The sequence below is a fragment of the Polypterus senegalus genome, chromosome 12, assembly GCF_016835505.1.
Source record: "Polypterus senegalus isolate Bchr_013 chromosome 12, ASM1683550v1, whole genome shotgun sequence".
Classification (NCBI taxonomy): domain Eukaryota; kingdom Metazoa; phylum Chordata; class Cladistia; order Polypteriformes; family Polypteridae; genus Polypterus; species Polypterus senegalus.
Genome location: NC_053165.1, coordinates 48,803,221 through 48,816,864, shown reverse-complemented (window position 1 = coordinate 48,816,864; position 13,644 = coordinate 48,803,221). Strand labels below are relative to the sequence as shown.

The following is a 13,644-nucleotide window of genomic DNA, read 5'->3' as shown; positions in this document are numbered from 1 at the left end:
ATGACAAACAACATCTACTTTATTAGAGACTTCATTGGTTGTATTTATAATTGTTTGAAATTAAAATTTAATACTTAAATCAGTGTGTCTGTATATTTCCCCTTTGGGAAGCAATCTCCACTAACCTAACCCCAAGAGGTGGGACCACCTGCCTATCACCGCAAGGAATTACTCTAAACCCTATAAAGGTTGAGTAAAACCCACAGTCCCTTGCGGTTTATTGAATTTGCTGCCATTGTTGAGTTTGCTGGTGTTTTTTGCTTCTCATTTGATTTTAACTCCTGATTATTTTTGTATTGTGCATTGGAATATTGTTTGATACAGAATTGCCTCTTGTGCTCTTTGGAGCTCCACTGTTTTTCAGAGCACTTTTTTTTTAAAGTAATTCTTTTTATTTATAAGGCTTTAATGTTTTCCGTAATTGTGACTAGCTGGGGTTTGACGGCTTCCTTCCTGTAGTGGACATTTCCAAGATTTTTTGAGACTATTTTACTTAGAATTCTCTAGTTCATAACAGAGCCTCCTGTCAATCTCTGTTGAAGGTCTGCTCTTAGCCCTGTGAAGGCTCATAGGAATAGCTGTTTTTTGCAGTACATTGTATGCACTTTGTGGTTGGTGAGTTTTCCTTTTAGTTATTGCTGTTTCTTGTAATTGTATTTAGTTGTTTCTAAACTCTTGTGGGATTCCACCCAACAGGACGACACAAGGAATAGCGTCCCGAAGCAACCGCAGGCTCCCAGCACTGTAGCAGTTCACCGTAAAAGCGAATCCGATTTGATCACGGACGTGCTATAAGCACCTGCCGTTGATGGGTGATACAAGAAACAAGGAACATTATAAATGCGCAGGGCACAGTATTACTTGGCCACTAACTGGTCCCCGACCTTGCCTGACGGCTGTGTCTGTGTATAGGAGAGTGGCAGATCCGGCTACAATAAATAACCGTGCTGTTCCTGTTTCAAGCTTAATAAAGCTGATGTCGCTAAAGTATTGAGACTCAGCTTTGTGTTTTGGGGTGCAAGACAGAGACTCACATGTTACAACACACACACGTGGTCACAATGCTGTAGTAAACAGTATACGGTCATACGGATGTTGACTATATGAGTGAGGCACGCCGACTGAGCCCGAGAAATGGAGATGATTACTCACAATCCCGTAGCGAGAAAGAGAAGAACCATCAGCTCAGTTGTGATCACGTGACACTCAGCAGACAAAGCGTATACGTACTACTCGTATTGCAAGACCTCGCTTGTTTATCAAGTCAAAATTTATTAAACATTTTAGCTCATCTTTCAAAACACTCACAAACCAAGTTACTCGCAATCCAAGGTTCCACTGTATTTAATTTAGATTTTTGTGGAATACATCATCTTTAATAAAGATTTCTTTGTTTGCTCTTTCTTCCACAAGTTGGAGGTTTATGGTTGTTCATTCTCTGGTGGGATACGGGCTAAATTTTGTGAACAGTACATATATTTTTGAAATTTTGAAGCTAAACATGTTTTTGAACAGTGTAGGCCAAAACCAGCCACTGAAGTGGGAGCTCAGGCTGCCTTGGGGCACACCCTCTCTTGGTGGGCATGTGAGAATTCTAGCCTGCTTCCTTGGCAATTCTTGGAGGCCTCACACCATTTTGGGTCAGTGGATCACAAAACCCATGTGGTTGCAGGTTTTTATTCCAACCAATTTAAGTTTTCATTGAACCTACCCTAATTGAGCAACTTCTATTTCCCAATGTTTTAGTTTCAATTCAAATATTAAAATAACTGGGATTGCTATGTTTTAAGTTTGTATTTCTGAAGCATTAGTGTGTATATATATATATATATATATATATATATATATATATATATATATATATATATATTTATATTATGTTGGGATAATTTAGGGTATCCTGGATTTAAAAGAATTAATTTCATCATCATGATGGATTTCCTTTCCTCTTTCTCAGGTGTTGTAGTTATTTAAGCTGTTACCTCACAAGTGGGTCTGATACTGAATTAATGGCAGCCTTTTAGCATGTCTGCCTCAATGTCTGCTCCACTGCTTGTTAACTGTTGTTATATTAGGATACTGTTAAGGAAGCAAAGCCCGTAGCAGAAACGTCAATTAATAAGAAAATAAATGGCAAAAATACTAACTTTTCTAAATTTCATCTAAATTATAGTGGGGCAAAATGATGGATCAGGACAAGATAGGGGTGCCAAATGGGCAACATACCCTGTGTCACACACGTGTGCATGGGAGGCAGCTAAAGAGCTTGAGTAAGGACAGTTCCAAGACATACCGGGATGTGGCAGAGTGCACTGACTCTTTTTCTCCCTTGCCTGCAGACCATTCACAGGAGATTCCACCTGGTTCCTTTGACGTGACTTCCGGGACCGAGCCAATGGAAGGAGACCTTGCCGGCTCCGGCCCCTGGGATGTCACGTCCTGGGCTCGCACCAATGACAGAAGACCTTCATGAGCCCAACCCCTTTGACTTCACTTCCTGTCTCCACCTTTAAAAGCCTCCACCTTTTCTCTATTCCCTCAGTTCTGTATTGGACTTGGTTTTGAGTACAACAGTGCTATCATTTAAAAAGATGATTTGCAGCCAGGATACCACATTATACGGGTGGCTGCCCCAAACCTTTCTATGTCTCATTGTGTGTTTTGTGACACCTGTTTAAATAGAATAAAAAATGCAGAAAAGGTAAAGAAAATGAAGCACTTTAATGTGCTGTTTAAAATAGAAAACAGTTCTCCTAGTAGGACATTGTGATTTTGGTTTCAGGCTTGAATCAGCACAGAAGCAAGGTCCACCTCAGTATGTGACAGCATCTTCTTGCTCTGTTTATACATTGTGTGGACCTGAAGGGGCTTATTTCAGTTTTTTGCTCTTTAGGGGGCACTTTCTCAAGACTGTGAGGGAAGAAGGAGACAAGTCTGTTAGCAGCAGCACCCTCTTTTGTCCTGGGGTGGTACTACTTAATTTAGGTGAGCCCGGAAGGTGACGCTGTGGTACACATGTGTGACAAAATGTTAATCTACTAAGAAAAAATTTTAAATGCTGATTAAGATAGAAGAGGAAGAAGAAAATAGACCATCTAGTTAAACAATAAGATCAGTAAGCGGTAAAATGATTCCCTGATCATGAAAGTCACTGAAATAAAAAGCTGCAGCCACACGGGGCCAGGACAAAGGTGAAACAAACAAGGCACTTGCCTCCGGTGAACAATGGGAAAGTGCGCCAAATTGATGAAAAATGAAAATGAATACATTGCAAAATTAAAAAAAAGAAAAAAGCCAAATGGGGTGAAATTTCTGGTCTCCGTACTGCGAGGCAGCAGTGGTACTATTGTGGCACTGTGCTGCCACATATTAGAGAATAAATAAGGTAAAAAATTAAATAACCTCATCTAGAAAAATCCAACAATGCAAATGTGGAACAAAGCAGAAAGTAATATATACAAAAAAATGAATAACAAAAATCTTTTTTAGAGAATGAAAAATAAAAATGTTGTAGGGAATCTGATGAAATGGGAGATGCAGGAGTCAAAATGAAGGAGTTCATGAACACAGAGCTGTGGAATAAACTGAAGAATATTTCACTGTATTGGATTTTTTTGATGTTTTATGCTATTGTCTTTCCTTTTTGTTAAATAAAACAACATTTTTCTTTGTTTTCCCCACATTTTTAAATATTATCATTGTTTACATTATGTGTTAAATTTGGATATGCTGATTTTTTTCCCCTTAGGCTTGTTGTAACAAATGTAGCCACTATAAGCTCTTGTGTCCAATGATCTTATTGTCCCGACTTGGGAGGTAAACAGATAACTTGTTTCTTGAGTTAAACTTGGAGATGGATGCAAAAGGCAAAACAAAGAAAAACAAAAATAAAATGAGGCAACCAAAACCCAGATGAGAGTCAAAATATCAGACAAAAAGTCCAAAACCAGGCGAGACATGAAAAATAAACACAAATAGAATTCAAAAGGGATTAGAAGGTTTAATCCGCTGATTGGATCAGGCTCAGTGCAAAAGGCTGAAGTGTTATCCCATCTGCTGATTAATTTGAGGTCATGACCTTGGAGACCACACCCCTAAAAACGGGGGGCATGATCCTGACAACGGTACACAAATATGGCTTCCATAACAGGAAAAGGCTATAAGACCTCAAATTTCAACTCTAATCATGACACCTGTAATGCAAAAGCAAGAAAATAGTAAGCATTAATTGATTGAGGGTCAAAGGAATCAAGAGAGCTGCAACTCCTACTCACATTCTTGCCGGGCTTGTCTAAATGATCTTCGTGTGCTAAATTGCGTGATTGGTATGCTTTCTGGTGCTTTGTTTTACCATTCAAGGATGAAACCATCCCCATAAGAATAAGCTACAGACCTCAGCAACACAATGTGTGAAAAGCTGGCCATCCAAAAATGTATGTCTTGTTTTAGGAAAGGAAATGGCTTTGCACAGAAACAGTGCTCTTATGTACATTAGAATAATCTAGACGAGAACAGGCCATTAAGCCCACCAAAGCTCACCAGTCCTACCCACTTAATTCTTCTAAAATAGCATCAAGTTGAGTTTTAGAAGCCCCTAAAGTGTTACATACAGAAGTGTAGGAAGAATGAGAGGCAAACAGGTTAGCATTATGGTATTCACTTCTGCTGTACTCATAACTTCATTTGGTGGGCCTCACACATCAGAAACAGTTCACTTCCTAACCGCTTTTCCAGTTTTCAGTGATTTCACCTGTATGATAGTCACACAACAGGCATTTGGGTGGAATGTGCTAAGAGCAGCGTCGAGAGTCTCTAAATAAAATGTATCTGATGGATTCATTTATCCCAACCTGCTGTTAACGCATGATGTCTGTTGCCCCCACAGAGATGTATTAAAATATTCATGCAATCCACAGGTTGAGTTTTGACATTATGAAAAGTACCAGCTGTCTGAATGTGTGACATTTGAAAATCTAATTGGTAAAAGGCAGGGGGAGAATTCTGTCAAAGAGTTCATTTCAGTTCCCCATTATGGTAAATATGTGAGAAGCTACTGATAAGTACTTTGTCTGCATAATCTTTTAGACTTGCTGTAAGCAACAGCCATGCAAGCGTCATCTGTTCATTGGCTCTTAATTTAAATAAGATGATTTTGGACTGAGACACCCTTCATTGCCATACAAGTATCATTACACCATGATGTGAGTAATCAGCATATACCCCCATGGACTAAAACGAAGGCCTGATAATTCATTTGCTCACTACATGCAGGCTAAATGCAGATGCATAAAGTACGGCTGCGTTTTATCCGATTTCAACTAGTCGGAGTCAGAAATAAATGGTGGAACACAAAAGTTCCAATTAAACTCCTTTTTCTTTGTCCACTGGAGCACAGAAAAGCCAATATCATCTTTTTCTCTACCTCTAAACACTAACTACATGTAACTGACCCTTCTGTGAGTGAGCGTCTGCTGCTGAAGCTTTTCTTTCCTTCCTCTTTGCAGTGTGTTCCATTGGAGTGTATTGAACTGCAGGGTATTTTGACAAGTGAGTCTTTACAAAGTATAAAGTGCTTTCCATTAGCTTCTAGAGAACTAGCAAGACACAATAAAAGATTGTCTGAAAAATGGCACATTCTAAGAAAACGGGGTAGCGGTACATTGTAAAACTGGAGGCTTTCTTCAAGGCATCTAACATTGTAATGCGGCGGTTGGCTGAAATACATTTAGGATTTCATTTTTCTAGGTAGTTAAAAAAAAAAAAAAGAAATACTGTTCTGGTAGCACAAGGAAGCAAAAAGCATTTGATGAGGTGCCAGTCCATGGCAGGAATTTTTTTTTTTAACTAGGGGGCTCTGCCCCCTTCTCGATTTACTCACCAACCCCCTGACCTTCACTTCATGCCAGCCACTTTGCGTCTCTGCCACTATGTGGATTTCACTTTCACCAAACAACAAATATTTTAATTCTAGTGGACAGGCCTCTTCATTGGGAAGAAATACTTTCCCTGATGGCAACACAAATTAGATGATCTACAAGTCTTCAACTTAAAGTTTAAAGCCAAACAATATCTACATACTTCTGTCATATCGCCTATGTCCATATATTCGATCTCTTTTCGCTGTTCCGTAATAATGTCCATTTGTTAGTGCTAATGCGATCTTTACTTTCAGTTTTATGAGACTTTCGAATGAAGTACTTTCATAATGTCTAACTTGCTCTGCATGTGTATCGTGCCAATGTTTTTAAACCTCTTTACGACGATCTACTTTGTCTTCTACTCTGTGTTTTATTTCTGACCCTGCTTGGAGCTGAGAGCGCAGGAACTGTGTCTGACAGTAGCATTCACACGAACGAGAAGTGATTGGACTGTGGGCGTGGTTGTAAATGTTTGAGAGGAGGGCGGGACTTGTCAAAATCTCTTGGCAAAAAAGTCTCGTTTCGCAGGACCTGAAATTATCTCCGAGAAAGTCTCGTCCCAGGATTTCCTTTTATAATAGAGAGATATGAGTATCATTTCTGAATTGCCATTCACTGAAATATGCATATTATTGGAATGTGGTTGGAAACCTGAGCCCCTGGAGGCACCTATGTAATCATAATAATAATAATACATTTGATTTATTCGTGGGCGCCTTTCTACGCACACAAGGACACCGAACAATAGATAAAACACACATTATAAACAAAACTAAAAATGCAAAAATTAAAATCAGACAGAGTAATTATAATCAAAGAGAAAAAGCAGTGTTAAACAAATAAGTTTTAAGTTTAGATTTGAAAAGTGAGAATGATTCAATATTTCTAAGCTCAGATGGTAGTGAGTTCCAAAGCTGGGGAGCAGCGAACTGAATGCTCTGCTCACCATAGTGGTAAGACGAACGAAGGGGACAGTCAAGTGGATGGAGGAAGAGGATCTGAGGGTATGGGAGGGAATGGCAACATGGAGGAGGGTGGACAGATATGGAGAGGCAAGGTTGTGGATTGCCTTAAATGTTAACAGGAGAATTTTGAAGTCAATGTGGAACTTAACCAGAACTCAGTGAAGCTGCTACAAGACGGGAGTGATGTGAATAGAGGGGGTTCTAGTAATGATGCGGCCAGCTGAATTCTAGACCAGTTGAAGCTTATAAAGAGATTTGCGAGAAACACCAAAGAAAAGGGAATTACAATAATCCAGACGAGAAGTGACAAGACTATGAACAAGGATAGCAGTGGTGTGGGGAGTGAGGGAGGGATGAATACGATTAATGTTACGCAGGTGGAAATATGAAGACCGGGAGATGTTATTGATGTGGGACTGAAAGGATAAAGTACAGTCAAGGATGACACCCAGACTCTTGACCTGTGGGGAAGGGGAGGCAGAGGAATTATCAATAACAAATGAACAATGATCAGTATTGGATAATGTGTATTTTGTACCAATGAGGAGAACCTCAGTTTTGTCACTGTTTAAGAAAATATGAAGAAAACCAGGATTTGATTTCTGCTATACAGTCAATAAGCAAGGAGTGTGGAAAGTTAAAAGTAGGTTTGCCAGTGAAGTAAAGCTGGGCGTCATCAGCGTAACAGTGGAAATTCATATTAATATTTGCGAAAGATATTGCTGAGGGGAAGGAGGTAAATAATGAAGAGGAGGACAGAGCCTTGGGGCCCAGCTGAAGTAACAGCGGTGGGTTGGGATGTGAAAGTTTTAAGATGAACGAACTGAGTGTGGCCTAAGAGATAGGGTCTGAACCAATCTAGTGGTGTGTGGGTAATGCCAATCGAAGATAATCTATTGTGGACAATATATGGACATAGGAGGAATCTATGATGCAGAAATTAAGTAATTGGACAACATGCCACCCATAATCTATTCCATTAATCTGGTAATTTCAGGCACATTTTAAAACTTTAAGTATTATAAATTTCTGAAATGGTAACAATTAAATGGCTAAGGAAGTATAGCATTTTTAATAATAGAATGTTGTCATGTGTCCACTTTTTATTTTTGAATGAAGATTCGCACACTCAGCTATTGTACTAAAAAAGTGTCGCACGTACGGGAGCATCCAAATGGCACTGTTAAAGTGAGCACAACGATACCAGTGATGGGGGGATTCCTGATCGCTAACACCCGGAGACCATAGAATGAATCCCACAACGACCGCAGATGTCAGAGGAAGTCTTGCATTTTCAACCCCGTGGACTATTTAAACAACAGTGTTGCCTTAAGTCGGCATTCACTTCTGGACCAATGACAGAATCAAATGAAGCCCCACAGCAGAGAGCAATTCCGACTCTTAGCCTGAGAGAGATGCGCTGGACGATGCCCCCTTTTTTTGTTACAACTGTAGCCTTTACTTTTGTGCATATTAAATGGGGTCCTGGGTGATCATCCACCCTATGACATAAATGACAGTTTATTTTTAGTATTTCAGCTGATTTTTACATATTATTCAACCATGAATTTGGTAATTTAATACTCTTTTTAACCACCTTTCACTTACTCAGAAAGAATGTGAAATAAGCGGTGCCTTCAGTAAGATGCAAACTACCATTCCTTAGAAAGCCTCAGTCCAGTGCCATTCTAATGAGTTTGGTCCGGAGAGACTCTATAGATACTGTATGCGATTAACAATAATCAGTTGGTAATGAATTTAAGGGTTATTCGGAGCGCTCTCCATGAATGAGAACACATCAGTGGAATTTTGTTTTACAATAATCTTAAATAAATTGTGTTAATTTTCAACAAACCCTAATCAAATATTGAGAAGGTAGATCTTAAAGTTTTTAATAAAAAAAAAACCAATCACATCAACTTAACTGTGGGAAGAGAGTGAAGATAATCGTTAGATTAAAGTGCTTACTCCTTTGAATTCTGCTCAAAGAGAGCATCTGCCCCGACTTTAATTTAATTTTTGATAATTGCATTTCATGTCTTCGTAATGGCCTTTGAAATGCTATTTCTTCAGAATACAAATGCCTTAGTGAAATCTGACTGAAGAATCTGAAGGCTGTGCAAGTGTTGAATGTCCACTTTTTGCAACTCTTGTACAGGTAGTTCTGGAAATTAAATTTATTTGAAAATGTATTGCTGTTGAACATACTGTAGTTAATCATTTTTTTTGTGTTAGTACTAACAGTTCCTTTACGCAGCTTTTATGATCAGCACATTATAAGCAACATCAAGCGATAAATTAGTTACTGATTTGCTTCACGCCAAGAAAGTTGATAAGCAATTATACTTGCCTGCACGATGTCTCTTTCTGCAAAATGCCCCCTAGATGATACACGTACTTCATCTCCGTCTAATTCCTCCATTGCTGCAAAGAATGAAAACAAGAACAAGAAATATTTCTAGCGTAAAAGAAAAGATGTGTGTCTTTCAAGATGCGGAGGTGGAATCTTTGTGTAGCCTGAAAATGCACCTCCAGTTATAAGTAAAACTGTATCTTCTAGTGGCCAGACATGGGACCTGCTTGCTAAACAGCCTAACCTGGAAGTGAAAAAAAAGGACATGCCAGTTAAGGGGGCCTTGCTGGATCATCATTAGTCTGGTCACAAAGGAGTCATATAATGGCATATCAAAATATACAGTAGGTAACATGCTGGCATGATACTAAAAAAGGAACCGTGCTAATCTCTCAACAACTAGGAGTCCTCTTTCTGAATTTCCCAGAGAAGCAAAGTCCATATTATTTGTTATTTTTATCACTGCAAAAAACAGAATTAAGCAATTAAACTGATTAAATCATTTAAGAGAGACTAAGAAAATTTGCCAGTAATGTTAAATTTAAAAGTAGCAAGAACATTTTTAGTCATTTACATTTATTTGCTCCCTTTGTGGATTTCCAGCTACAAACAACAACATTTATTTACATAACACATTTTCATACAAAAAATGTAGCTCAAAGTACTTTACATAATGAAGAATAGAAAAATAAAAGACACAGTAAGAAAAATAAGTCAACATTAATTAACATAGAATAAGAGTAAGGTCCGATGGCCAGACAGCTGGAGAAAAAAATTCAATTTGTAGGGATTCCAGACCATGAGACCGCCCATTCCCCTCTGGGCATTCTACCTAACATAAATGAAACAGTCCTCTTTGGATTTAGGGTTCTCACGGAAGGACTTGATGATGAAATAACAAATATATATATGTGCACATGGGAGACAGCTAAAGGGCCTGAATGAGAGCCATTCCATGCCAGACCAGGGGGTGGCGGAGTTCGCTAACTCTTTCTCTCACTTCTCTGCAGACCTGTTGCTGGAAATTCCACCTGGCCCCGATGACGTCACTTGTGGTTCCGTCCCTAATGATGATGTCACTTCTGGTCCCAGCCCCAATGACACTACCAGTTCCGGCCCTACTGATGACATCACTTACTACGCTCTCCTTTAAAGCCGCCATCTTTTTACAAGCAAATCAGTTCTGTTCTGAATTCCAATCCGGATACTTCAACATATCAATTCATTCAATTTTCAAGCCAGTAAACAATATACAGGTGGCTGCCCCAAACCTTTTTGTGGCTTTTGTCTAAGTTTGTGACAACAATAACAACGACAATATTTATTTATATAGCACATTTTCATACAAATGATGTAGCTCAAGGTACTCCAGTTTCCTCCCACAGTTTAAAGACATGCAGGTTAGGTGCATTGGCGATTCTAAATTGTTCTTAGTGTGTGCTTGGTGTGTGTGTGTGTGTGCACAATGTGACAGGCTGGCACCCTGCTCAGGGTTTGTTTCCTGCCTTGCGCCCTGTGTTGGCTGGGATTGGTAGATAGCAGGTTGGATAATGAATGGATGTATGATGTAGCTCAGAGTGCTTTACCGGATGAAGAAAGAGAAAAAAGACAAAATATAAAAATAAAATTAGGCAATACTAATTAACATAGAATAAAAGTAAAGTCCGATGGCCAGTGACGATGTGTGTATATATACAGTATAAATTCATATACTGTATGTGTGTGTGTGTGTGTACCATTTATGTATAGTAGAACCTCGTTAATTGAGAACCCAATGATACGGTGTTTCAATTAATTTGGACTGGAATTTATATCATGGGAAAATTTCTAACTAACAAGAGAAAATATATGGAATAAATTATAAAAATACCTGATTTATAAATGGTTTTCTGACAAATGTACAAGCTCACCTTGCTAAGTTTTTATTACCAATGCTGTTGTAACCAAGAAGAGCAGGCATAAAGAGACATCAGCTAGTCCATGCATACTAAGTGCTAACTGCCCGCTGTACTGGCTAAGAGTGAATATGGTGGTGTGCTGTAGCAGGTGATCAGTGATGGGAGGCCATGCATTCCTGGAAATGACTCACCCACTAGTCCCTCTTCACCGCTACACCAACACAAATCGGACAATGAGGTACTGTAGTCAGACAACAGCTGCAGCTGGCATTTTCCACACATACACCTTATCACAATTCTTTATCCATAGTTTTGTTTTGACTTTTGCTTTTATCTATCTATCTATCTATCTATCTATCTATCTATCTATCTATCTATCTATCTATCTATCTATCTATCTAATATAGAGCCATTCATTATCTATCTATCTATCTATCTATCTATCTATCTATCTATCTATCTATCTATCTACATGTATCTATCTAAAATAGAGCCATTCATTATCTATCTATCTATCTATCTATCTATCTATCTATCTATCTATCTATCTATCTATCTATCTATCTATCTATGTGGTAAAGTGCCTTTCACATCTATCTATCTATCTATCTATCTATCTATCTATCTAAAATAGAGCCATTCATTATCTATCTATCTATCTATCTATCTATCTTGCTGTCTGTGTGTTGCTCGATTAGTGCTGTCTGGGGTGGGCGTGTTTGAGTCGGTGGAAGCCGACGGGCGTCGACGTCTCTGTGTAAGCCTCTTTTTTCTCTTTTCCTTTTCTTAGAGATTTGTTTTAGAGTTATTGGTGTTTTTTTTTTACTGTTAAGACGCGGCTTTGGCGGTTATCGCCATGGCCGTGTCCAAAGGGCGGGCACCTGGTTTGTTTCCAAAGGCGTTTGAAAGTCTTTCACGGGCCATGGCGCTAAGGTCCTGGTGGACCCTCAGGTTTCTGCCGAAGCTTGTGTGATGGGAGTAGGGAAAATAGTTGGTTATAAAAATGTTCTATCAGCAAGCAGAATGAATAAGGCTGTAGTCGTCTTTCTAAACGACGAGTCTCTCGTAAATAAACTTGTTGAAGAAGGGGTTGTTATAAATGGCGCATTAGTTCCTGTCCTGCCGTTATCAGCGCCTGCGAAGAAAGTTATTATCTCTAATGTTCCACCTTTCTTAAAAAATGATATTTTACTAAGGGAATTGAGACGTTATGGGCAGATTATGTCTGATATAGTGCTTATTCCCCTTGGCTGCAAAATGCAGGAGTTAAAACATGTGGTCTCCTTTCGGAGACAAGTTTATATGATTTTAAATAATATGAATGAAGATCTAAACGTGGCCCTCAGGTTTAAGGTGGAAGGTGATGATTATGTAGTTTTGTAACTTCTGATTCAATGCGTTGCTTTAACTGTGGCAGAGCTGGACACAAAGCGGCACAGTGCAAACATGAGCCCGTAGTGATGCCGGCCGGCTCCGCTCCGTCAAAGAGAACACGGACGGGGTTAATGATGCAAACTGCGAGTCTGAGTATGAAAGTGAGGTGGAGAATATGGAGAAGGATGGGTCTGAGTGTAATGAGCGGGTGTTGTGTATGATCGGCCCGAAAATTTTCTGTCTAAAGACGCTCCAGAGAAGAGCGCGCTTCTTGTTGCCGAGGATATGGCGGCTGAAAGTGCAGCGAGTAAAGTGAGCACAGAGCCTGAGACCAGTAGCAGTGAGGGGACGACATTGAACACTCTTTCCGAGGGAGTTGCGCCAGTTGCCTCCGCTGTGAACGAGTCTCAGGCATCCGATGAAGCTGCACAAGTGCAGGCTGCTGAAGACGCGGTGCTGATAAAGCCTATCCCAGAGCAAGCCGTGGAAAGGCAGATGAATGAGAGGCCGATGGATGAGGTGTGTGAAGTGGAGAATGGGAGTGCAAGTGTGAGCGAGAGGGATGAGATTTTCAAAGTGCCCGTCACAAACGAAAGATTAAATCAGAGAATACTAAGTCGGCAAAGAAAAGCCTTGTGTCCAGCGAGCCATCCAGTGAACGCAGCAACTTGTTCAAGAGTTACAGTGACTGTGACGTTGGCGATAGAGAGGATGAGGGTAGTGACACTGACACCTCCGTGAGAAGCGAGTCCTCTTCAAGATATACATTGGGAGGCGGATACAGCACCGCAAGTATACGGTATTTTTTAGAATTTATTGAGGGTAAGAGAGGGGTTAAAGTGGAGGAACACTTCCCAGACGTTCAGCTCTTCCTGGTGTCAGCACAGAGGGTGATGCGCAATGCCGTGCAGCTTGGCATGGACCAGAAAGAGTCAGTGAGACTAAAGAATTTGATCAGTAGGGTTAGGAAATCACTGCTTTAATCATGATGGATTTAGTCCTACGTTTCTTTTATTTATTTGTGTTATGTATTTTATTGGTTACTCCCTTATGTCTTGAATTAATGGAATCTTTTCATATTGGGAGTCTGAATGTGAACGGGTGTAGGGGAGACGCGAAAAGGGCTGCAGTTTTTG

General features: G+C 39.7%; 1 protein-coding gene across 2 annotated transcripts in view; it reads right to left on the bottom strand.

The window, feature by feature from the left end:
• cpne9 (copine family member IX) overlaps positions 1-13,644 on the bottom strand; it is a 672,011-nt gene that overhangs the window by 13,925 nt on the left and 644,442 nt on the right. For both annotated transcript variants that reach the window (XR_005635832.1, XM_039771535.1), the window contains exon 20: positions 9,234-9,307. Coding sequence is in view for 1 of the 2 variants with exons in the window: in XM_039771535.1 (XP_039627469.1) it covers positions 9,234-9,307 (74 nt within the window). In the remaining variant the exon portion in view is untranslated. The remainder of the gene's footprint in view (positions 1-9,233; positions 9,308-13,644) is intronic.